This window comes from Triticum dicoccoides, chromosome 2A, assembly GCF_002162155.2.
Source record: "Triticum dicoccoides isolate Atlit2015 ecotype Zavitan chromosome 2A, WEW_v2.0, whole genome shotgun sequence".
Taxonomy (NCBI): Eukaryota; Viridiplantae; Streptophyta; class Magnoliopsida; order Poales; family Poaceae; genus Triticum; species Triticum dicoccoides.
The window spans coordinates 40,085,720-40,111,817 of NC_041382.1; the positions used below are offsets into that span (position 1 = coordinate 40,085,720).

General features: G+C 43.5%; 2 protein-coding genes across 2 annotated transcripts in view; both read left to right on the forward strand.

Annotated features, from left to right (window-relative positions):
- Window positions 1–3,512, forward strand: part of LOC119353058 (wall-associated receptor kinase 2-like) — an 8,510-nt gene extending 4,998 nt beyond the window's left edge. The window contains exons 2-4 of the mRNA XM_037619636.1: window positions 587–855; window positions 1,160–1,351; window positions 2,336–3,512. Coding sequence (XP_037475533.1) covers window positions 587–855; window positions 1,160–1,351; window positions 2,336–3,372 — 1,498 coding nt within the window. The 3' untranslated portion in view covers window positions 3,373–3,512. The remainder of the gene's footprint in view (window positions 1–586; window positions 856–1,159; window positions 1,352–2,335) is intronic.
- Window positions 3,513–6,429: 2,917 nt separating this feature from the next.
- LOC119358816 (vacuolar protein-sorting-associated protein 33 homolog) lies at window positions 6,430–10,050 on the forward strand. The gene is made up of 7 exons (XM_037625224.1): window positions 6,430–6,621; window positions 7,027–7,082; window positions 7,773–7,853; window positions 8,436–8,493; window positions 8,580–8,644; window positions 9,327–9,414; window positions 9,753–10,050. The coding sequence occupies exons 1-7, from the start codon at window positions 6,430–6,432 to the stop codon at window positions 9,852–9,854; spliced, it is 642 nt and encodes a 213-aa protein (XP_037481121.1). The 3' UTR covers window positions 9,855–10,050.
- The last annotated feature ends 16,048 nt before the right edge of the window (window positions 10,051–26,098 follow it).

Here is a 26,098-nt window from a genome sequence, read left to right on the forward strand (position 1 = left end):
ACAAACCGGTACTAAAGGGCTACCCTTTAGTACCGGTTTGTGCCACGAACCGGTACTAAAGGTGATCGTGGGGCCCCGGCCTGACGCCAGCCTGCCATCACCCCTTTAGTATCGGTTCGTGGAACGAACCAGTACTAAAGGTTCAACACGAACCGGCATTAATGCATAGTCGTTCGAACCGGCACTAATGGTACCATTAGTGCCGGCTCAAATTCAAACCGGCACTAATGTGCTTCACGTTTGACCATTTTTCTACTAGTGTTATTAGTCCCCTTCGTATTTTGTGTCGAATTTTGACCATAGATTTTACTAAGAAAATGTTAATGCATGTCACCAAGAATTATATCGTTGTATTCGTATTTGAACATAGTTTCCAATGGTATAATTTTTTCTGACATGCATTGATGTTTTGTTACTTAAATCTATGGTCAAAATTTTACACTATATATGAAGGGTACCAATAAAGCAGGAAGGAGGTAGTACAACTCTATTGTTGATATTGTCATGTTGTTAGTTTGGGCTTGTGTATATACAATGCAAGCTGCAACAATCATTACCGGTACTAATGGTTGCATTTGTTGAACAGGTACCATTTCAAGAAAACTGATCTAATTGGGAATATGACATTCATAAATAGACTTGGACATGGCCCCGTCGTTCCTGTTGTCCTTGACTGGGCAATACGGGATGGAACATGCCCGTCGGCGCCAGAGGGTGACAACAGTGAGAATGTTCCCTACGCATGTGTTAGCGCCCAGAGCTATTGCGTAAATGCCAGCAATGGAGCACGCGGCTATTTCTGCAGATGTTCTAAGGGATACAGTGGCAACCCATACATTAAAAATGGATGCACAAGTTTGTACACTTTCTGTGTTAATTTTTCCAAGGAAACTTCATTTATCCATATGTTACCCTTAATATATATTGTGCATTCCTTGCAAAAAAAAGTAGTAATTTACAATCTTGTAGATTATAATGCACGCTACGGATATGAAGGCGTACTTTCTACTTTCTACCACATGATTTGGGATTGTGTGAATTTTCCACTCTCTCATTAATTTCAAGAGCAGAAAACTTAAGAAAAAAATACTAGTAATTACTGTCCTTGTTTTCATATTAAGTAAATGATAATATGCACTATTTTTTAATATATTTTCAGATATTAACGAGTGTGAGCTACGGAGATCCCCAAACTCAACAATTTACAAGAACATGTATCCTTGTCATGGAGGGAGATGCCACGATAGAGAAGGTGACTATGAGTGTAAATGCAATTTCGGACGAAGAGGTGATGGTAAAAGCCAGAAGGGTTGTGAATTTGTAGTGTCCACGACTGCTGTAGCGGTGATAGGTGAGGCTCTCTTTAATTTGAAAATTTAAAAAGTGCATTTACAAGTGTTAAAATATCATAAACAAATCCCATGGTGTGGATCTGAGAATAAAGTAGGAGTGAGCAAAATTTAAATAATCTTTTGCGAGCTGCATAGAAAGAAACAAAATGTATGTGATGATAATAGTGATGTTATGTATTGCTAAATTTTTATCATTATATTTGTCATTGTTGTGCGGGACAACTTTAAAGTTTTTTTCCCATTAAACCTAGCAAAGCTATTTCCGATTTGTCATGAAACATATTTTTTTTGTTAAAGAGGTACACTTTGGTAGCTCAAGCATACACACTCACTTATATATGGCCTATGTATTTTCTTAACCCGCGTGTTGCCGTAAAATTGGATATATAATTTCTAAATATCATGTAGAATAGTACTTTAATTCTTACGATTTAAACTATGTGAGAAATGTCTGCATAAAAATCTAAGCACTGAAAGTTTTGCATGCCACAATTAAATGCAATGTGATTTAAAACCCACTTAGAATGCACTAATATTAATGTATGTTACATGATAGAGAATTGTCATGTGTAGTTCGGACGAATACTAGTGGATCAAATTAGTATATCTAACAGTTATAGTAATTTTCACCGTAACATAAGAAGATAAAATACTCTCATGCATGCAATTGAACATCCCAATCAATAACATAAGGTGCTATTTTCACCGTAAAACACATATTCCTTTTTTTGTGAAAACATATTCCCGTTTTACTGCATTCGAACATTTAATTATTACAAGGGGTGTCTATAGCTATATATATTGAGTATCAGTAGTCATCCGATTAAGATCTTTTTTTAATACTTGCACATATCTCATGTGTTGGATCCGTGTGCTCCCAACGTTGACTTGGCATAGTTAGTTTTTAGTCGAGTAATAAATAGAAATACTATTGGACTGGATTGTAATAAATGGAAAATCACATGAGATTTGTCCGCCTGCAGGAACAATTGGTGCCATTGCATTACTCGCCGTGCTACTGATATTCTTACATATGGAGAACGAGAAAAGAAAACTGAGAGATTGTTTCAACAAAAACGGCGGACAATTACTCAAAAGCCTCAAGGTCGAGATCTTCACAAAGGAAAAGCTAGACCACATCACAAATAACTATCGCTGCATAATCGGCCAAGGCGCCTTCGGCAAGGTCTACAAGGGAGCCACGGGTGCCAGAGACAATGTACGGGTTGCCGTGAAATGCTCGATCCCCATCAACCAGGACTGGAAGAAGGAGTCTTTTGCGAATGAGATCACAATCCAGTCCAATATCAGCCACCGGAACCTGGTCCAACTGTTGGGTTGCTGCTTGGAGACGGAGGTGCCCATGCTGGTCTACGAGTACGTGCCCAGGGGGAGCCTCCACGACGTACTCCACGGTGACAATAAGGAACCTCTCCCGCTGGAAACACGCCTGGATATCGCTATCTATTCAGCAGTTGCGCTTGTTTACATGCACTCGGAGGCGAGTCAGACATCAATCATCCTCCACGGAGATGTGAAGTCGGGCAACATCCTCCTGGACGACGGGTTCACGCCCAAGGTGTCGGACTTCGGGACGTCGAGGCTCATGTCCATCGACAAGGACCACACCAACTGGGTGGTCGGGGACAGCAGCTACATCGACCCCGTGTACATGAAGACCGGGCTGCTCACCGAGAAAAGTGACGTGTACAGCTTCGGCATCGTACTACTGGAGCTCCTGACCCGGAAAAAAGCAAGGTATGACGGGAACCATAGCCTGCCACTGGATTATGTCAAGGCTTCCATGGGTGGGGCGGTGAGGGAGATGTTTGATCCAGAGGTTGCGTCTGGTGGGAAGGAAAATGAGGAGTGCCTTGAGGAGGTGGGCAAGATCGCGGTGCAGTGTCTCAAGGAGGATGTGAACGACAGGCCCACCATGAGTGAAGTGGCTGAGAGACTTAAAATGTGCAAGTGCCGGTGGTTGGAGTCTGGCAGGAAGACGAATGAGATATGCACTTAGTTACTGTCAGAAAAAAGTACTACTCCTATCTACTTAAGATTTTTTTTACAGTTGACTTGTACTTTGAGTAATTAGCTAGTACGCTCGCGTGTATCCCCGAGTTGAACTTTGTTTCGTGTAGTTGTGTATAATTATTTTTTTCTTTTTCTATATATATATGTGGTACAGCTTTAATCAACTAGTGCATTATAATAGCAGGGCCGGGCCCACAGTGGTGCCAAAAGTGCGGCCCGCACAGGGCCCAAAATTCTGAGGGGCCCCAAATTTTTATATAGACCTTGTATGAAAAGAAAAAACAAACTAAGCGCTATTGGGCCTTGTGGCGCTAGAGTTGGGCTGGAGACCTTGAGGCCATCGATCGAGCGCACTCCTCGTCCTATCGCTACAGGCTGGCACGTACCAATTTAGCGGGCCCCTAATTCAGCGAGCCCTCAATTCAGCGAGAGTACATGTAAATATGTAATTAGTAGGTATAAGCATTGGTGGTTAAACAATTATTGTAGGATGCAATGTACGAGTGCTACTACTCAACTAAAACCCAGCCAACGAGCAGTATATGTAAATTTGCACGGATTAGTTATCCAGCATCTCACGCTCCCACGGCTCTCTCTCACTCTTCATTTTCCTCCAACCTCTGTCGCAGTTCCTCTTTCTCAAATCCTAAATCCTCGTAGATCTTCACTCCTTGCTAACGTTCCACTTCTAACCCTATAATTTTTCACGATTTCCTTGAAACAGTCTGTTGCAAGTATATATATATACATTATATTTTTTCTGCGAGATATATATACATTCTACTAGCTTGTTAGTTCATTTTTTATGTGATAGGGCCCCATTGTTATGTTTCGCACAGGGCCTCGGATTTTGCCGGCCCGGCCCTGCATAATAGTATCTTGCTAGTGGAAAAAGTTATTTTTCTGGCAATCCAAGTCTTGTCGTATGAAAGTTTTAAACGGACTTAATTAAGCTGGTCAAGTACATGGGTTTTAAAAACGTCGAAGTTTCGATCCAAATTCGTTCCCCTTGCAGATATGGCCCCTAATCTGAATTTTCACGGAAATTGAAATAGAACCACACACAAACTCCATTAGAGAATAGGAAAGTACGAAATTGTCCCAACAGAACTCCTACACGGGTTCCTCTCCTGTGTTCTGACCGTCCAGAACGAAGCACGCACACACGCCATCAACCTTCCTTCACTGGAACAGGATCATATAGAAACACCGACTCTCTCTGCTCCCAAATATAAAATGGTATTACAACTGATATACTCGCATATTGATTGTAATAACATTTTGTATTATATTATGTGACAAAGGAAGCACATGCGTAGCACCATCCCTTATGCATCCAACAGAAGCAAGTGGAACCAAGCAAATGGAACGGCGCGAACAAGAAAAAGGGCGCGAGACAACGAAGGAAAAGAAGTATAATTCTTGAAAGAAGCGATCGTCAGAGGGGACGAGCTGCCTTACTCATCGATCACGTGTACTCCCTCTGTAAACTAATATCTTTTATCATCACATTGTTTTGAACCTGGTCAATCTTTCCCTTTTTGTCATGAAAGAACAGTCGGTTGATATTCAATTCAGAATTCTGCACATAGACATGTTACCATTTAGTGGAAAATTCAAGTAAAGATGCACAATCTGAACTTGTATGCATGTACATGTGTACGGTTGCCATTCATGTGCATGTTCGATTCTACACGTTCACAATTCCTTTAACAATCATCCGTTCATAACATTTCAAGCAAATATATTAACAACTTGTTTTGATGCACTAATTCTATGGAGCCTTAGCACAGCGATTTCCTGACTGTCTACTATAACAAGTTTTGTACGGCTCCGGCAAGGGATGGGTGGTGACGGTGGCGCGCCTTCGGCTCGCTTCAGTGCTTGTAGTCGTCGCTAGATAGTCTATGGATCTGGATGTAATTTTTATTTTTCTGGTGTTCACTGTACTGCCATGATTGAAAATGAATAGATCGAAATTTTCTTGCAAAAAATAATATATTGACAACTTGACAAACATTGAAATCGATTTCCAATCTCGGTTGGACATTTTCTCCTAAATCTAAGACTTGTACGTCTTGCTCGATTTGACATATCTTCTCTGCTTAATCTGAAACTTGACATGCCCTAGTATGTTGTGACATGCTCAATTTGAGCGTTGCAGTGTGAGCCATGTTCTCTACGTGTTGGTCGTCGTTCATCCGCGCCCGTCGTACCTTGCTTGGTGACTTGCGCGGCGGCGCGAGCTCAACGACGTGGTGCAGCCACGCGGCGTCGCGACGCTCTTTTGGCGCCTCCCTCCCTGGGGAGGTGCAGGTGTGGTAGGAGTCGCCCTGCCATGGTGACACGACAACGACGGGCGCCCTTGGTGGCTGAGCTAAGTTTCACGGGCAGCCCCAATGGTTAGCCGCGAGCGAAGGACGACAGAGAGTGAGGAAAGGGAATATCATCATTGGTTTCCCGAATATGCTATTTGGCGCTAGCACCAATGCAATGCTGTCGGTAGAAGGCACACATCCACATCCATTAGCTAGTTGTAACTAGGCTGACCCATATATGTCTCTCTCCACCGATTTTGGAACCTTCTAGAAGGTTCCCTCTGATTTTCCAGGCCGTGTTTTTCTTCTTGTTTTTTGTGGTTTTATTCGGTTTGTTTCCTTTTGGTTTTTTCCAAATCTGCGAACATTGTTTAAAAAATGTGAACTTTTTGAAATGCATGGACATTTTTGAAATACGTGAACCGTTTTTTAAACCCGTGAACATTTTTAAAGGATGTAAATATTTTTTGAAAATTCATGAACATTTTTAAGTTCGCGATTTTTGAAAATTCATAAACATTCTTAATTTCCGATTTATTTTTTTCAAATGCGTGAACTTCTTCAAATTAGTAAGAAAACCATACCCGATTTTTATGAACAAGCTGGATTTGTTACACGAGCTCCAAGAAAATAAACGTAGCAAGCAACCGAGCATACTGTGGCGAGACAAGCGACCGAGACGCGCCCGTCGGTGGTAGCGAGAAAAAAGAAAGCACGAGCAAGCAATGACTGGGCCACGGTCTGTGAGCGCCAGCACCCTTGTTCCTTCTGACTGGGATGTTTACGTTGGAATTTCGAGATCTCGAAAAAGAAACGTGGGAGTTTCGTTCGTGGGCTGCAAACACGCTGCCTGCCGTCGGATGCAGCCCACGAACGCCACGCAGGGACGTTCCCTCTGCAGCCCAGGCTCGCTCCCCGTACGTCAGAGGACTAGAGGAGCTCGTTCCTCTTCGCCCGCGAAGGCGACGGCCGGCAGCGGCGGCCCGAATCGAGGGGCGAGGGCCCTCTCAGGTGAGATTCCCTCTCTGGTTAGCTCCCGATTTGGACGATCCCGGGGTTTGATGCATGCTGCGATTTGTTTGGGGATGGATCTGGGACGATGGATGGTGGCTTCCGCGCTGCCCACCGTGCTCTTAGCGGGCGAGTCTCACGAAATTGCATCCCATACCAACCAACCTGGGCGAATGACGAATATTTAGTTGACATCTTTCGGGTCATGCTACCAAGTCTTCTGTAGGAAATTTGGATTCGTGTCAGGTGTATGCCAAGTGAATGAACATTAGCCTCGTATGATTTTGCTTTTTTCTTTTCAAAATTTTCAGCGCAGTTCAAGTTTTTGGCCTTTGGGACGCAACAATGCTATTCCGCCAAACCTTAGGTCTGTTACTTGTTCCAACTTTTGTACTTCTGTAGTTTGCTTCTGTTTGTGTGAGCTATAGCTGCATTGGGATGTTCTGTTAGTGGATTATAGTGGATGGTTTTATCTTGTTATTTGTTCCTGTTCCTCTCGCGTCAGTATCTATAATATACTTCAGATTTACTTTGGCTTCTCTTTCAAGTTTCACTTATAAAACTTTATGCTGAATTAATCTCCACAAATTTTTCATCTTTCAGAAGGTGTAGTTTATTATTGTATTTTTTTTGTTTATTTTCAGAACTGGCTAATTTATGTTCTTAAAACGTACCCATACTGATCTGACTCTAACCGAAATGTTTTTGGAGTCTTGAGCTGTTGTGAGATGCAAAAGAATTTTCTCAATTTTTGTTGCTTCAATAAATAAAATTTGTATGAATGAAGAAAAATGCTAAATTCCATATTTCCAATGAAGGTTCATTCCATATGCTGTGTTGAAACTTGTTTGGTGCATTTTTTGTGTGTGTTTTAATATGTTGAAATGTTTTTCATTTTCCCTCACCATGTTATGGATAATATTCATAGCACTTATGAGAACATTCATTCTTCTGCCTGTTGTGCATTTGTTACTAAGTTTCCATACTTAACTGTGATCGCAAGTTATCTTGGTCATGATAACAACTATAACTAAAATGTTCCTGTTTTCAATCTCAGCCCTGATGATATAGCATACATCTTTGCTGGATATGCACCTCTTAGTATTCGCCTTGTTCAGCATGCAGTGAGGTCTGGATGGTAAGTATATCCAATCAGTTTATGTTTTAAAAAAAATACATGCTAGTTAGAACGTAGTTTGCATGAGAAAATGTGTTTAATTTACCTAGAGATAGATCCTTTTTGGAGAAAATAAGCTAAAATATCAAACAGAGAACCCTGGTAAACATCTCTAGTGTGCTCTTAGTTAGAGGCATTATTTATGAACTTCCCTTTTTCTGCACTTTTAGCTGTAACAGAACTTTATACACGGTGAGAAATAATGGTGTCCCTTCTTTGCGCCTGTGTCATTCTCAAATGACATTCTCCACAACGCGAATGAACCTCCATTTTTCTTACAAGTATACTTATTCATTCCTTTTGGAATGTAGTTTTTGGGGAGCTCATTAATTACTTGTTTCGTAATACATCGTAGCAAAAGAGTTGGCAGTGCCAATTTGTTTGATTCATCTGTGTATGACTTCTCCCTTATAACAAGTCGTATCGGCTTTCTTATCTATGATGTTGAGCAAGTGGTTTGCTTGAAAAACCAGTATTGAAGGGTTAGAAGGTGCCACAGGTTAAGATGTTTTTTCCAATATCAATTTGTATACCATTGTGCAGGCGATCTATTGAAGAACTGTTGAAATTATTGCCAGGTCCTCATATGGATTTGAAAAGAGTGAGCAAATATTCTCTACATTGAATTTCCCTTTTGGAGACATTGAATGTTTTTTCTTAAGACATTGATCCAGTTTACTCATATAGGGTGTCTCGACCATTAATTCATCAGAATTACTACCAGGTTCCGGGTCACAACAGAGTACCGACAGGTAAATTACCTTGATGTGAATTGTTGCCACATTTTGTGAATGCTAGAAACGGAAAGGGTCTGGTTACCCCCATCATGTCTGCTTCATAAACTTGCTCGAATAATAGGTGCTGTGTTTGTTGATCTGATATACCAGTTCCCATGTCATTTCATGATCTTACCGAGCAAGTATTTTTTCGTGTGTCGAGAGTTAGACTGTCAAAATTGTGGTGTTCTCCACATGGTGTGTATTCTAAGTTGTATGATGTTTCTGCTGTATGAGCTTAGTTCGACATTTTTTGGGCCATTAGACCTTGTGACATGTGAGGACTGAGGGTGTGCGATCATAAAGTAACAGATCTTGGAGACGAGATTATATGTAGAGTCCAGGGGAGGACGTGAAGAGTAGAAGTAGGGAGACATGAAACCAAGGTGAAAAAGACACAGAAGATTAGTAATCTAAGCGCTCTTATAGTTCTTTACAGAGGGAGTACTATTAATACTATCATTTGACACTGCATCCCCTACGACTTTTGTCCCCTGGAGAAGCCAAGAATTGCACTGTTTTGTTAATCGAAGTTGTTTGTTGCCATAACCGTATGACTGGTTTAACTAGATGGCTTTCCCCTATTGTGCTTGATAGCAGTGTCATCGCCAAGTTTTTCTTCACCTGGATTTGTTATAAAAATGCCTGTTTGTTCTAGGGTTGGTCATCGCTCCTTGGTTCTGGTTGTATTTATTGGCGGTGTAACATCTGCTGAGATTGCTGCGCTTCGATTTCTTAGTGCACAGGTACGTATGTGCAAATTGATTTCCATTTTCTTTCAGATGTGAATAGGAAACGGACGCCAGGATGCTACAATTTCGGTACATTTTGGAGTTCCAAATTTGGAAAATAAAAATGGAAAGAGTTTGTTCCAGTTCCTTTCTACCTTATCCACTGTTTTCACTATTTTGCATGTCTAGTTCTCTTTCATGTTTTTTCTAAGTGATTGTTGGGAGTCTGAGTTTGACTTGACTCTGTAGATGAGGTTTTGCTTGCAGCTCGACACACTACAGTTTATTATAGGAAAATCCTGCCATAGACTCGAGTTTCTTACTTGCCATGTCCTGTCTCTTGTCTACCGCAGGAAGGAATGGGCTATGACTTCCTGGTTGCAACAACAAAGGTTATCACTGGCAACACATTACCGAGACCAATTATAGTCAGCAGCAAAGAGGGAATGATTTAGTTGTCTTTTCTGTGCACACCCCTTTTTCGATTGTACAAAGCAGCGCAAACCCGAGCCCAAGATGGGATTTTCCTTGTTCAGTTCTAGGACACTTTTATTCTGTCTCCGGAAGTGCTATTGCTTGCGCTCTTGCGTTCATCAGTCTTGTTTTTCTCGTCAGATAACGTGTATACATCGATATCTCCTGTACAGACATAGCCGCGCTAGTTCCTTCGTTGGTGCTTGATGGAAGTTCAGCATTATGTTTTTTCATGTTTATTCTTGAAATACATATCTTCATTTCTAACTCTGTTCTGCTTTCACCTTGCACATTAAGTGGCATTTCAGGCATGTTTAGTTCTTTTTTCTGTGCGGGAATGCCAACTCTGCAGTGCACCTGACTATGTGGCTGTTTTGTTTTGGTTTGTGAGCGGCTCTGGGTTCGGCGAAGTGCCCGCTCTGTCAAATGGACCTGTAGGAGATTGGTGGTGTTGGGCTACTGGATTACTGCAGTTTGCACTTGTCTGCTCTCACCAAAGCTATCTCTCTCATCTATGCTGATTATAGTTGGAAATATAGTTGGCATAGTTTGTGAGCGGCTTGTCTGCAGTTTGCAAACTATGATGAAACCTTTTGCAGTTTGCAATTGTCTGCTCACAGATTCCTGGAAACCTACATTGGTCTGATTGATCGAATCGAGCTTGCCGTCGATGCCAAAGGAAAAGGTGCTTTAGAAAGTTCAGGCACAAATTATGCTGAATTTCTGGTGCAGGCAAGGACAGTTGCGGGCAAACACCTCGTTGGTCTAGAACGTCAATGCTTGATTTATCTTCTGCTACCCTGGATGGTGGACTTAACATGCTCAAAGCGACGAGTCGTTTCAGATTATCGGCATTTTTTTGATAAAGGGTGAACTCTATTGATTCAAAGTGAAGCATCAAGTGAATACAAACACATTGAGTACACACCTGGCCTCTGCATAATTAAAATGCACACAGCCAATACCAACACACACAAACAAGCTGGCAAATAGCAAAGTCATATAAGACCAAAGCAATGCCTAAGCGAGAAAAAAGAAAATACCTCAATGCAACTAAATCCTCGATCAACAAACTGCAACTATGACCATATCCACACCAACCATGTCATGACATCACAAGGACAACAAGGTTCTTCAACAGCAATGCCTTCAAAAAAGGAGCGACGTTCAAGCGCCGTCATCATCGGATCCAACCACCGAAGGTCAGATTTTAGATTTTCACTTTAAAGAACCATATGAGCATATCCGAGCAATGCCTTCAACAAGGTAATGAGTAATGACACAAAAAAACATCGTCATTGCCAGGTATAACCAACTTGGCAAACCTAGATTTTCACCTCGAAGCTCGTCGAAGTAAATCATGTGTTATCGCTGCCACTTTTCCACGATCCCAGCAACTACATGCGAGGGGCTAGAATCGACCGTCGCCGTGACACAACCATACCTCTGCGTCAAGCCATAGTCTGTAGATTGCTTCTCACCGCCGAAGAAAACACTGAATCTAGAGAAAGAAACTCTCACAAAGATCTTTCGATGACCACCACAATCCGCAGCAGGGTGCCGGAGATGGCGAAGTCAGATCCAACAAATCAACCAGTCCAGACAACCATTGGCGCAGACACGGCAACCGCAACACAACCATGGAGACCGCCGGCGGCGCCAAAAGCCCTAGCCACAAGTGCCGCTTCAGTCCGTGCCCACATAGAGCTGGTGTTGGCCGCGGCGCGAGCCACGCATGGGCAGCGAGATCCAGTCGCGGAGGGGAAGACGAGGAGGAGGATGGGCTAGACCGGGGCCGTTCTTGATTTGGCCGGCTCTCCACGCCGCGAACTGCAGCAGTTTGGACGCCAGGAGGTCAACCATGCCGATCCCGTGCACCACAATCACTGTTAGCTAGACTACAGGGTATCTAGCTTCCCAGGATCAAGCGAAGAGAATTGGAGAGCAGCTAAGAGAGAAGATACAGCAGCTGCATAGATATGTAGCTGAATCAGTGAACACACGCTCACATGCACTAGTGATAGAGGAGCTCACGTACTACTACTGCTTAGAAGCTTTATTGCTTGTTGACTTACTCAGTTACAACCGAAGGATTCTAGTCCTTATATAGGGGATTACAAGATCGCTGTGAGCTGCACGTGTACAGCCACATACACACACTGGAACCTACCACATACTAGAATTTATTACTTGCATGTCCAGCTCATGCATGCACCATTCTACTAGGAACACGTACACTTCCTTAACAGCTAAGCTCTGCCGACATGCACCTGGATATTTTTGCTTTGCAGCTAGCCCGTGTAGCAAATGCTCTTGCCGACGTCCAGATATTTTGAGTACCCTGCATACATGCATGAAGAGGCAAGCAAGATTATATTTTAACAATCATGGCCTACACGGGCCATGGAATGGCGACCGCGCAGCCACGGCCAGGCATGCCGTCAACGCCATCTGCAGAGCCCAGCGCTGCTCTGCTCGAGATCCGGGGAACGACATGCCAATCGAGCCCACGCAGACGCCGACGACCACGCGCCCCATCAGGCACCACGCACGCCGAAGGCCACCTCCACCGGCCCAAGCAAGGACGCCGCCCTGCACCACCTGCAGCCGCAGCCACCGTGTCGCAACAGTCCTACGGGAAAAACCACCACATTATGGGCTAGAGTAACAGATCAGTACCACATTTAAAGTAGAGGACAAAAAACTACCAACAATGAGGCTAATCTATAACGCGGAGCACTGGCGCTGCGTTTTAACCCAGAAAACAGCGAAACCGACAGGTGGGGCTTGCCTGTCGGGATGATGTGGCAAAAAAAAATTCCACGTGGGCAGGTTGACTAGTCTCTTTCTCCTCTCTCTTCTCACTTCTGGCGCCGTGGTCCCACTTGTCAGCTTCACATCTCCTTTTTTCCCCTATTTTCTTCTTCTTCCTCCTCGTCTCTCTTCGGACGGCAGGAATTCCGACGGTCTCCACCGCTGCCTCCTCCCAAGTCGACTCACATCCCCCATCCTTCCTTTGTGACGCGGCTTCACTCTGCCGCCTCGCCGGCTCCACGACCGCTTGACATCCCAGCGTTCCGCACTGGCAAGGCCGCGTGGCGGCGAGCGGCGGCGCACCGGGGAGCCGGTCATGGGAGCTGCGGGCAAGTGGCTGCTGCCCCTCCGGCCATGGGAGCAGCAGACGCGTAGGAATCTGGGGCCTCTGATGTTCGCGAGCCGAGCGGCAGTGCATCTTCCGCAGGTCTCCGGCCGCGTTGACAAGCAGGTGAAATTGGGCGGGACGGACAAGACCTTTTTGCCATGGGAGCGCACCGGTCCTCGATTTGGACATCTAGCCATGATACGATGGTCAGCGCGCGCGTCAATTTGGATGCCAACGTGAGTTCTTTGTGATTGTGTGCGTGCGTGCTCCAGCCCCCCGGCGCCGTGCAGAGGTCGAGCACGGCGCACGCCGTGGACGGGGCGGATGGGCACGAGGTCGACGCCGCCGACGAAGGCGCCGGCGGGGGCACGGGCGACGGCCATCTGCATCCAGCCCCCGGCGCCGTGCAGAGGTCGAGCACGGCGCGCGCCGGCGGGAGGAACCGGAAGCGATCATTGAGCTGCTGCAGCTTGAAGGCCGCGCGGCTCCGGTAGCCCTGCTCCTTGGCGAGGTGGTAGTACTCGTCCTGCCGCTGCTTCCCCTTCGCCTTGCCCATGGAGCTCTCGACTTGCATCGGCAGAGATGGCTCGCCGCGCACAAGCTGCTCGACACAATGCTCCATAGAAATAGAGATGGGATGAAGATGACCCTGTAGTCAATGACAGGCGGGGCCCACAACTCATCTGCCACCTCAGCTAGTCAAAGTTTTTTTGTGTGCTTGGTATTTGCCACGTCAGCCCGACAGGCGGGACCCACCTATCGGATTCGCTGTTTTCTGGGCTAAAACGCAGCGTCAGTGCTCCGCGTTACAGATTAGCCCCATTGTTGGTGATTTTTTATGCCCTGCCTCAAATGTGGTACTGATCTGTTACCCTAGCCCATAATGTGGTGGTTTTGGGTAAATAACTCTACGCGAAGCGCCCGCCGCCACCGTCCCGGGAGCCTGCGCAGGCTTCGCCAGCTGACCCCTCTGGTGGCGGCGACGCGAGGGGAGGGAAGGAAGGAGCCTGGGGCGCCGGCGACGAGAGGTTTCCCCGTATCGCCAAGGGCGACGCGGGGGACGGGCGATTATCGGCATAATATCGTAATTCTTCTAGCATGTCGATGCTTGATTTATCTTCTGCTACCCTGGATGTTGGACGTCGTCACCCTGCCACCAGATCGTCGTCCTCTTCCAGATAACGCCGTTCTCGCCTTGCCATGCGTCGTCGTTGAACACCCCAGTCCTGCCAACGCTGTGGTGACACCGGCCATGGCAAGCACTGAAGCACACACACGCACACCGGTGCGTGCACTCTCCGAGGCCACTTATGTTGTGTTGAGCTCCCATGCTGCTTGTGCTCGGGGTGTGTGTCTGCGCCAGCGACTGAGGCCACCCCGTTGTGCTTTTCCTCCTCCACAAGCTCGACCACATCCAAGAGCAGTCTCCCCGACGTCCCGACGCTTCAGCTCCTTGACCATGTTCCCTATGCTGCCGCCAGGGCAACCAGGGATACGCCTGGCACTGACCAGCACCGCCGGGGCCGGCGAGCTAGCCGATTGGCCCCGGCCAAAGGGCTGGTATTGGGGCTCACTGGCGCACCGAGCTGAGCCCTGGTCTGGCTCGTCGACGGCAAGCTTTTTGGCTGGCTCGGTTGTAGAATCTGAAGGGCACATGGAGTATGGCAATTGGGCATCGGGGGAAAGAGCAGCGTTGAGTTCAAGTCCCACTGTTTGCTTTTTATTTTAACTAGCAAACATGCCCGTGCGTTGCACCGGGAGAAAAAATCACTCTCCTCTAACCCAATAGCTCAAGACCACACTTTGCTGCATCACTGAGATATTCCTTAGAGCATCACCATGTAATGCATTTACCGACAGTCTTAAAAATAGAAAGTGCATGTGTGATCTGCTATACTTCAATCATAAAAGGATGGAACAACTGACCTCAATGTATTAGATTTGTGTTGGCGTCGATTGCAGTCTCTTTTTGCCACACAAAGACATGTGCATCCCTTCAGACATGGACCAGCAGAAGGAAAAGAAAAAAAGACTTATCTTCACACTGCTTATAAATGACATATTCATTGTCACAGTAAAGAATTGGTTAATTTAAATATCTAAATTACCTTCATCAGTTGAAATATTATTGAGCCTAAAATCATGAGGACAATACATGTATGTGCACAAGCTAAAGAAATTGTTGAATAAGAAACTGAGGTTTATATTGGTAGGTTACCAGATGTCCGCAAGTAATTACGAAATTACCATATACTACAGAAAAAAACATAAGAAAACATCATCTTGTGGAAAGAAAATAAAGAATTCTCCACAGATCACTCATATCCAATATGAGGTTCGTGGAACTACATACATGATATTACAAAGAACATATCACTCTAGGTGCATATGATTGGTTGTAAGTAGCCACAATCATAAGCATGATAAGTGGCCTTCAGTCGGCTGCACTCCAATTCTTCACAAAAGAATATGAATTCGACACCATATGATTGGTTGTATTGGTGGACATCATCGTTGGCGACACCTTCCGCGACTTAGATGTCACTGCAAGGAGCATTGGTCTGGCCTCTGCTACCACCCAACATGGCGAGACCAGGATGATGGTGGCTCGAGCCTAGCTGCCCCTATACTGGAACAACGTGGTGACTTACGCCTAGAAAAAGACCAAAGTATATATTACACAGTGTTTACATTCGATTCCACAAAAACAAATAAATATGTAAACCAAAATATCAGTGTAAGGAATATGTGCTAATAAATTTTATCCAGACTGGGCGCACAATTAGGAAATAGCAAAAACAAGAAGTCGAAGACATGAGTAAATACTTGATTTAAAGTTCATTGACAGGAAAATCAGCATAAATGAAGATAAAAATTAGAAAATCCAAGAAGCGCGGACTCCATATCTAATACATGAAAGAAAAGTAAACCCTCCATCAGTTCCCGAACCAGACAGAATGGAGCTGCAGAACTGGTTAAGTTGAAGCTGAGCATCCTAACTTAACGTAGCACATCTTTCTCGTTTTGAACATAATTACATGTTAAATAAGGAATGGTAATTCATGTACATCAGGTAGAGTCCAGCACAAAATCATTTCTCTAGTTACATTAGATCTCACTTGCAGATATGTCAATGCCCCAATTAGTTTCAGTCGCTTCACTTGCAGATATGTTAACCATAGCCTCTGTTCAGGATTCTTTTGCAAAAACAAAACGTTTTCTCAGCTTAAATAGGACTGCAGGTTGAATACATAAAATGACAGGGGCTTTTTTGCAACGGGAGAATGCAAGGTGCGAAAATCAGGCTTAGTGACATAGATATTGTAGTGGTGAAAATTCAAAAAAAAAAAATTGTAGTGGTGGAATGCTTATCTTGTACTCCCTCCGTCCGGAAATACTTGTCAGAGGATACATCCATTCCTCCGACAAGTATTTCCGGACGGAGGGAATAATTTCTTTACCGTTAAATCACTCTTCTTTCTTAATTACAATATACCGTGAATCATATTTGTTCTCCTTCGTAGCTCACAAATAATTGGTTCAAAAAACTTTAGCCATTATTTAGTTCAAGAAATCAGCCAAAAAATTAATAGTACTTCTGAAATTATGTATAAGCAAAACTTGCGCCCTGGTTAACATGTTTGCTACCACAAATTATTTTATAATGTAAGTATACAAACAACAATAGACATCCCAGCCATTTCTCAACTAAAACTTCATACACACCTGAATTGTTGCATAAAACTGCTAGAACAAACATGTTCAACTGATTTGTTTTCGGCACTGGATCAACTCATAATCTTACTTATAGAATGACATGTATGATGCTTATAAACCGAAATATGTTTTAGAGCAGATAAAAAAGAATGTACAGGGACTGCCAATTGCATAAATATAATTGATGGTTATATATGAAACATCTAAAATTTTAAGAATCAAACATGATCTAAGGAAGTGACACACATCTGCAAGTATCTAATAATAAAATCCATATGAAAGATAACCTCTATTGATTCAAATATTGCAAGTTCCACCCCTTTGTTTCAATAGAATGGCCACTCAGTCCAGCACATCCCCTTCGTCACAGATCAATAGAAAGCAAAAATGGATACACATTTATGTGGGCCTACTCCTATCATAGTTTACATAGTAAAAAACTAAGATTACATATGTATACACAATGAGAGTCATTTGCATCATTTTGTTCTCACTTTGAAAAATGGTAGCAGCAAATAGAAAGAATCCAATGTGTTATTTTGGGCACAATGGAAAATTCAGTTCATATACCTATACTCAACACCAGCTATCATGGTCACCCTCATCATGATTTAGTACCAATCAAGCAGCACCGAGTTGAGTAAAACCAACAAACTTCAGTCACTATCTGCTGAGGTTTTTAGCCATAATAGTAAGGAAAACATCTGAACACAGACACAAGATGCATGTTCATGTATAACCTATCTACAAGCAATATCTTTTTTGAGGATTACATCAAGACTAAGGCCGACATCAAGGCTGCACCGTGTTCCTTCCGGAGCAGATCATGTAGTTGGTCCCGAACACCATCCGCAACCATAAGGTCTCCATGAGCTTTGGCAACATTGGCTAGTTCATGACCAGCCCATTGTTTGTCCTTCTGACTGTCGTGATGTGATATTCCTAAAAATTCTCAGCGCAGATTTAGTATCAACTATAATTGGGTAGGACAACGATCTGCTTACAGAATCAGCATGTAGCTCCTTTCCCCACTGCACAGTCGATCTCCACCACGAGGGAACCTCGGAATACATTAAACAATTCATTCAGTACAACCAGAATAGCGTTGGCTTCGGCCTCGACAATTCTGCATGCACCCAGCTGCCTATCTGCAAGCAATTTTTGTATTATCTCTAGTACTCCATGCGCATAGTTGGCGTGATTACAGCATTGTAGGCAGAAAAGGCATCCGTATGTTATCTGAATCTCACTGAACTTTTCAGGTTTGACCATCCAGGAGATTGATCACACGAAATTTGACAGCTCAAACTTTTACTCTTACCGGTCTACCATCAACCATGGCCAATCCACCACAATACTTGGCTTCACATTGAGACAGTCCACCACCTTCATCTCACACGACTTGTCACACTGCATATCCACGAACCAATCCAGTTAATGTTTGACAACTGGAAAAAAATCAGAGTAAATTAACAGATGCACGAATAAATCGATCGGTGCGTTGCAACGGGAGGAAAAAACATCACACACACACACGCACGCACGCACGCGCACGTGCACGCGCACGCGCGCACGCGCGCACAGACACACACGTCACCAAGCTCTAGGACCTTCGCCTCTGCGCCCATGCACTGGGCCGCACGATGATCTGTACCCTTCGGCCCAACCAGCGACGAGTCGGTGGCAAGTCAAGGCAGCAAAGATTGACAAGTGCTGGCGACCTGCAGAGGATGGATAAAAGAAAGGCCGAACACTACTAGGAAAACGCTTATAGATAGAAGTTTAGCAGTAGCGTTTGTTTATAACCCCACGCTAGTACTAGTTAGTAGTAGCGCTGGCTATAAAGAGCGCTATTGGTATCAGTTAGCAGCAGCGCCTATTACATAGCCCCACGCTACTGCTAAGTGTAATACACCACACCCCCGGTCAAAAAATAGCAGCAGCGCCTGTCGTCCAACCAGCGCTACAGCTAGTGGGCTTAACAGTAGCGCTGGCCCGTTGCACGCGCTGCTGTTAGGCCCACTACCTCCCCCCGCGCCCCCGGCTCGGCCGGCCTCACTCACACTCACACTCCCACACTCCTCCCTCGATCCCCCGCGCGCCGCCGTCAACCCCCGCACACTGCCGTCCCCCGTGCCGGCCCTCCTCCCTGTGTCGGCCGCCCTCGCCCGCGCCAGCCCTCCTCCCCGCCGGCCGCCCAGCTCCCCCGCGTCGGCCTCCCTCCTCTGCCCGCCGCCTCGGCCCCCGCGCCGGCTCTCCTCCCGCGCCGGCCCTCCTCCACCGAGAGGTACTCCTCCCTCCTTCCTCCTCCTCTCTCCCTCCCTAGTTATAGTTATTAGAGTAGTTATTTTGAATTCTATGCAGTTGAATAAATGTAGGTTATTCGAATAATTTAGGTTTTGATCGAACCCTTGCTTGGACAGATTAGGTATGAACCCTAGTTAATTCGTATGAACCCTAGGTTTTTAAATTTAGCTAGGTTTTAAAGTTAGGACAGAAATTTAGCTAGGTTTTTAATTAGGTATAGTTAATAGACACTAGTGCAGAACCGGGCAATAGCACCGGTTCGTAAGGCCCTTTAGTGCCGGTTCCATAACCGGCACTAAAGTGTGGGCACTAAAGGCCCCCCCCTTTAGTACCGGTTCAGCACGAACCGGTGTTAAAGGGAAACCACGTGGCACAAGCCAGCTCCGGAGGCCGGGAGCCCTTTAGTACCGGTTGGTAACACCAACCGGTACTAAATGTTTGTGGGTTTTTGTTTTATTTTGTATTTTTCAATTAAATTTGTGTTATCAATTTAATTTAGGATTGTTTTACGTTATAATGAGTTGTAGTTGTCGTCATCATCATCATCATCATCGCATATTAATAAATAAATAAACTCTAGCTAGCTAAAAATCATCATAGTCGTCTAATTACCACTATTTAATCATCATAGTCATTACCGCTAGCTATCTAATCATCACCAACACTGGCTAGCTTAAAGAGGAAACATTCACTTTGTAACAGAAGCAAAATATCATCGAGTTCAACATAATCATCACCAACATCGAAGTTCAGGACACGGACATGAGACACTAATTAAGAGCATGAACTAGTGTTGCTCCCTCTCAGGTAGAATAGCATAGAACATGTATAGCTCTCCTGATTCATCATACTGGAGCATGCAGATGAATCTGTCTCCTAATCTTGGGTTGTGCTTCTCCTTGCTGCCCCCTAGTACTTCTCTGCGATCGTTAACAATTTTGCTCCAATCTTTCACTATTAAGCATTCTTCGCTTTCAGAAATCCTGAATGCACTCATGTGCAATGTAGGATATCTTGGCCGTAAGCTAACCATTGACATGTCACATTTAGTCTCGATCCACTAAGGCACAACTGTCATCGGAAGTCCCTGTTGAAGAACATCGTATACTAATTAATATACTAAGCAATGAAAGTTTAGCTTCAAAAATAATGTATGCAAAAGATGCACTAATTAAGGACAAATAGTTAAAATCTTACCATCTTTCGATTATGGATGTGACCGTAGTTCAATACGATCACCATTTGTCGCACGTTTTGAGTACTAACATTTCTAGGTTCAGGAAAAAAATTTGTCTTGACAGTATTAAGATCCTCAAGCCATGAAACATAATGACGTATCTCCTCGCAGTTTAGTTGAGCCCCGGGGCAGTAGTAGGTCCTGTCTACCAAGCGCCGGACATGTTTGCTTGAACCGAAATAAGCTGACAATACAAATTAGTTGTCAACTATTTTTGAATAAATTATATCAAAGACATAAACATATGCATGCATGGTTGAGAAAAACTCACATAATGGTAGAACTGGAGGCGTTTGCACATCGACCCAGATGTCTATATTACCTTCAATATCATCTTCCGGGCGAATATCAAAGGTGACAACCATACCAGGCTCAAATGCATAAGCCTTGCATAGTGCTTGCCAAGTTTTGCATTCAAAATGGGTGTATGTGTCTCCATTATATAATTTGACGTTGAAAGTATACCCATGCTCCGTCTTCAAGTAAACTCTCTTTACCTCCATATCATCTATAGCACTAAAACCTATCTTATCCAAGACAAAAATTCTTGCATGGCAGGGGATGCGCTAGTAGAATAGTGAAAATTTAAAATTATAAGTTGAAGCAAATGAAGCATAAGTTTTGCATTCAAATAATAATTGACAAAGTGACTTACTGTATCAACTTCGAATGACTCATCCAGCTTGATGCTGAAGCGCCTACCATCAACAAGGAAATTTCTGTCACACAGGCCGCGCTGGTCTTCGTAGTGTTCGCACATAATGAAATCTTTTTCGTCGTCAGATGACATTTTCTATGTTCATATAGGTGAAACATTAAACACCTATTACTATCTAACATTAATTAATATCTAGCCAAATATATATTCATCTAACATTTGACATTAATATATCTAACTATATTCATCTCTAACAATTGACATTACTATATATTTAACTTTTCTATCTAATTCATGTAACATTCGACATTAATCTAACATTTATATAAACTCAAAATATATAAAAAATTAAATAAACAGAAAAACTCATTAACAAATAATATTTTAATTAGATCATCAAATCTCAGATACCTAAATTTTCTTACTAAAAATAAACTAGTTATATTAATTATTGAACTAGTTCAAATCTCATATACCTAAATAAACTAGTTATATTAATTATTGAACTAGTTCAAATCTCATATACCTAAATAAACTAGTTCGACAATTTTCTTACTAAAAATAAACTAGTTATATTAATTATTGAACTAGTTCAAATCTCATATACCTAAATAAACTAGTTCGATAATTTTCTTACTAAAAATAAACTAGTTATATTAATTATTCAACTAGTTCAAATCTCTAGTTCGACAATTTTCTATCTAGCTAATTCATCTAACATTCGACATTAATCAAACATTCGATCATCTAATTAACTTTTCTAAAAAAACAGAAAATAAGTAAAAAAATGTGTGTGTGTGTGTATGTGTGTGTATGTGTGTGTGTGTAGTGCGTACGTATATATGCATGTGTGTGTATGTGTGTATGTGTGCGGCCCCGTACGCCGCCGCCCCGTACGTACAAGCGGGGGCACCGGCGAACGGGACGGGGGCGGCGGCGTACGTACGGGCGGGGGCGCCGCCATACGGGCCGGGTGCGGCGATGACGGACGGCGGCGCGGCGGGTATACGCGAGAGCGAGAGACGTACGGGACCGCGGCAGGACGACGACGGACGGCGGCGCGCGGCGTTCGGGGTGGCGGCGCGAGACGGCGACGACGACGAGCGGCGGCGTGGACAGCGACGACGACGACGGACGACGGGCGACGGGCGGCGAGGATGGGTTCGAGCGGCGCGTGAGAGGTTGGAGACGAAAGAAGTGGGGAGATCTAACTGAATTTTTGTAAGTGTTGTATATATAGGAGAGGCCTTTAGTACCGGTTGGAGCCATCAACCGGTACTAAAGGCCAACTTTGGCCAGGCCAAGAGGCGGGAAGAGCAGGCCTTTAGTACCGGTTGGTGGTTCCAACCGGTACTAAAGGGTGGTCTTTAGTACCGGTTGGAGCCATCAACCGGTACTAAAGGCCTCGCGCTGCCACCCCAAAGTTTAGTCCCACCTCGCCGGGCGAAGGGCAACCGCACTGGTTTATAAACACAGCCGCGGCTACCTCTTCGAACTCCTCTATATAGCAGGCTTCTGGGCCTAATTAATTAGGGCGCGCTGCCTTGTGAGCCTGATGGCCCTTCTGGGCCTGCATTTGCACACCCTAAGTCTGGCAGGCCCACTGGGCAGCGCGCCAACAAATTTTTTATATAGTTTTTTCTTTTCTGCATTATTTATTTTCTTCTATTTATTTTTGAGTAGTTTTTTATATAGTTTTTTCTTTTCTGCATTATTTATTTTCTTCTATTCATTTTGTAGTGATTTTCAATTTCACGGTCATTTAGCTCTCTAAACAATTAGGTAAATGACCGAAAAACAACAAATGATGTCAGAACATGTTGGAAATTGATGACGTCGCTTTGAATGCTGCATACTAAATACAAAAGAAGTCCGGAGTTCAAATAAGTTTAAAAAACATTGAAGTGGCCATGTAACAGATGAGTTCTCGTCCGAAACCCTGATACTCTGAAAGAGTTTGTCCAGTTTGTACACGAAGTGCGTCCAGTTTTTGCCGTGACCCTCTCTACTCTTTCGCGCATGCTATGCGGGTGATATGATGATACCATGCCAAGTTTCAACATTTTCAGGATTCATTTTGTAGTGATTTTCAATTTCACGGTCATTTAGCTCTCTAAACAATTAGGTAAATGACCGAAAAACAACAAATGATATCAGAACATGTTGGAAATTGATGACATCGCTTTGAATGCTGCATACTAAACACAAAAGAAGTACGGAGTTCAAATAAGTTTAAAAAACATTGAAGTGGTCATGTAACAGATGAGTTCTCGTCCGAAACCCTGATACTCTGAAAGAGTTTGTCCAGTTTGTACACGAAGTGCGTCCAGTTTTTGCCGTGACCCTCTCTACTCTTTCGCGCATGCTATGCGGGTGATATGATGATACCTTGCCAAGTTTCAACATTTTCAAGATTCATTTTGTAGTGATTTTCAATTTCACGATCATTTAGCTCTCTAAACAATTAGGTAAATGACCGAAAAACAATAAATGATGTCAGAACATGTTGGAAATTGATGACGTCGCTTTGAATGCTGCATACTGAACACAAAAGAAGTCCGGAGTTCAAATAAGTTATTAAAAATAAAAAAGAGGTGCAGTGCTGGTTAATTTGCTTCAAGCCATTCGGAATAGTGTAGACTGCACTGCACATAGCTCAGTGCAATCTCTTCTATTCCGCAAGGCTTGAAGCTAATCAACATGCAGGTGAGCATTGCAACTCTTCGTCATTGTCTGTGCACTCACGGCTTATAAACCGCTCATACTGCCTCTCTCTTGGCGAGGTGGGACTAAAAATCAGCTTACAAAGAAACTCTAGTACCGGTTCATGGCACGAACCGGTACTAAAGGTCTTCGTGGGGGCCCCAGACTGACCATAGCCTGACACAACCTCATTAGTACTGGTTCGTGGCATGAACCGGTACTAAAGGTTACCCACGAACCGGTACTAATGATGCCCACCCGCCTAGCCGTTGGAACCGGCACTAATGGTCACATTAGTGCCGGCTCAAATTCAAACCGGCACTAATGTGCTTCACATTTGACCCTTTTTCTACTAGTGAGAATTTAGGTGCTTTAAGTGTATTTAGAAGAGTTTTAGGTGTTTTAGTTGTTTTAGGTGTAGTTAACAGAATTTTAGGTGTTTTAGTTATTTCAGGTGTAGTTAACAGAATTTTAGATGTTTTAGTTGTTTTAGGTGTAGTTAACAGAATTCTAGGTATTTTTTTAGTTAAAGCAATTGTTGTTATTTTTTTAGTTAAAGCAATTTTTCTTGTTATATGCAAATTTGCAGTGGACATGTCATATTTTGAACATGTCACATTTTGGACATGTCATATTTTTCCGAGTGGCCTATGTTTTGCCAGAAATGTCAATTCGTTTACGTTCTTGCAAATTTCAGGCGCTCGATATGTCCTGTTTTTAGCAAAAGTCATGCCAAATTTTGCTAAGTGTTTATTAATTTTGTTTTCATAATTAAGCATTTTGTTCTCGACTTCGACGATGCCCATCCCGCATCCTCGTCGTCGACTCGGCGGAGGACTCCTGGTTGAGCCGAGGGGCCATGTCCGGGACTGGGCTCCGTCGGGCTGGTACTGGGTTGTGCTACCTTCTGGTGAGCACAGCTTAGTGAGGAGTTAGCCCGTTGTCGACCCGGAGCTTCTTTGGTGGCGGTCACGTGGGCCTGCATCGGTGGAGAGGCTTGAGTCCCCCGCGCAGGTGGTACAGCACCGTGTCACGGAGGAGAACGCGCACGTCCAGCGCTACTTGGTTGCGTTGGCGAACGGCCGGTTCTCCAAATACCTGGTAGATTCTTTGGGGATCTCACCGGAGCTATGATCCGGTGATGGTTCCTTCTCTTTGGGTGTCCACCGCGGCCCACTGAACCTAGAGGAGCTATTATTCAAGATGTATTAGTGATATTATATGATGATCTTTGCTACAAACTACTATATATGTATTCGATGATGGATTATTAATTACCTATTAGTTATTTGCTTATTGAATGCAAAAGATGAGCGCGGTTTGTGCTACAAACTACTATATATGTATTCATGATGGATTATATGATGATCTTTGCTACAAACTACTACAAACTACAAATTTTAGGTGTTTTAGTTGTTATATGATGATCTTTGCTACAAACTACTATATATGTATTCGATGATGGATTATTAATTACCTATTAGGAAATGTCTGACGATGAAAGGGAATTCGCTATGTGCGAGTACTGCGAAGATGAGCGCGGTCTGTGCGACAGGCCTCACCTGGTAGAAGGTCGGCGTTTCAGCATCAAGCTCCAAGAGACCTTCGATGTTGAAACGGTACGCAACGATGACAAGTGTTTTTTTGTTATTTTTTGCACGACTTCTCTGCTTCTTCAACGTGTAATTTCGGTCTTTTATAATTCGACTAGCTTATCCCATGCCATGCAAGACGCTATGTCTTGGAGAAGATGGGTTTTGAAGATCATGAAAGAATGGAAACAAAGATAATTCAACTAAGGACCCATCATGGTTATGATTTTGCTGTAAATCTATACAATTATGTGAACTCATCGAATTTTGGTTGCTTGAATTGGGAAGCCCTTTGCAAGGCGTATGATTTTCATGAGGGTATGCTTCTCACCTTCGATCTTGGTGATCCTGACAACGACGAAAATGATATGACCATTTGGGTCTTTGTTGACATGGTTCCAGTCCCACCGCTGTGTGAGTTTCTTAAACATATTTACTAAGTAATTTATATTGTTTATTTCAAAATATTTGACAGCTTATTTCCATTGACAGCTTATTTCCATTGCCAACTTATTTTCATTCTTGAAAAAATGTATGGAAAATGGTAGACAGAACCTACTACTACAATGATGAAGCACAATTAACTTATAAGGAGCAAGATGGTCTTATCGCATTTTTTACTGATATTGAGAATTACAATAGCTATTATCAAACTCCTCCACATTATGGTCAATACATGCCACTAGTGAACGTGTTGAACTACGGTAACATCAATGGAGATATCATGGTAAAATTTTCTACTATTACGACATCCGTGCATCTTTTGCATAAATTCTTCTAAAACTAAACTATATTGCTAACTACAAAGTTATTACTATGTTTTTGAACAGAAAATCCCGATGGATTGTGTGCCTCGTCTGATGTTGATG

What these genes read in the sequence shown, in the direction of transcription:
- LOC119358816 (XM_037625224.1), top strand. Translation starts at nt 6,430, where the DNA reads ATGACTGGGCCACGGTCTGTGAGCGCCAGCACCCTTGTTCCTTCTGAC. An exon ending in CATGCAGTGAGGTCTGGATG is followed by an intron (nt 7,854 to 8,435) that starts GTAAGTATATCC and finishes ACCATTGTGCAG; the next exon opens with GCGATCTATTGAAGAACTGT. An exon ending in TTCGATTTCTTAGTGCACAG is followed by an intron (nt 9,415 to 9,752) that starts GTACGTATGTGC and finishes TGTCTACCGCAG; the next exon opens with GAAGGAATGGGCTATGACTT.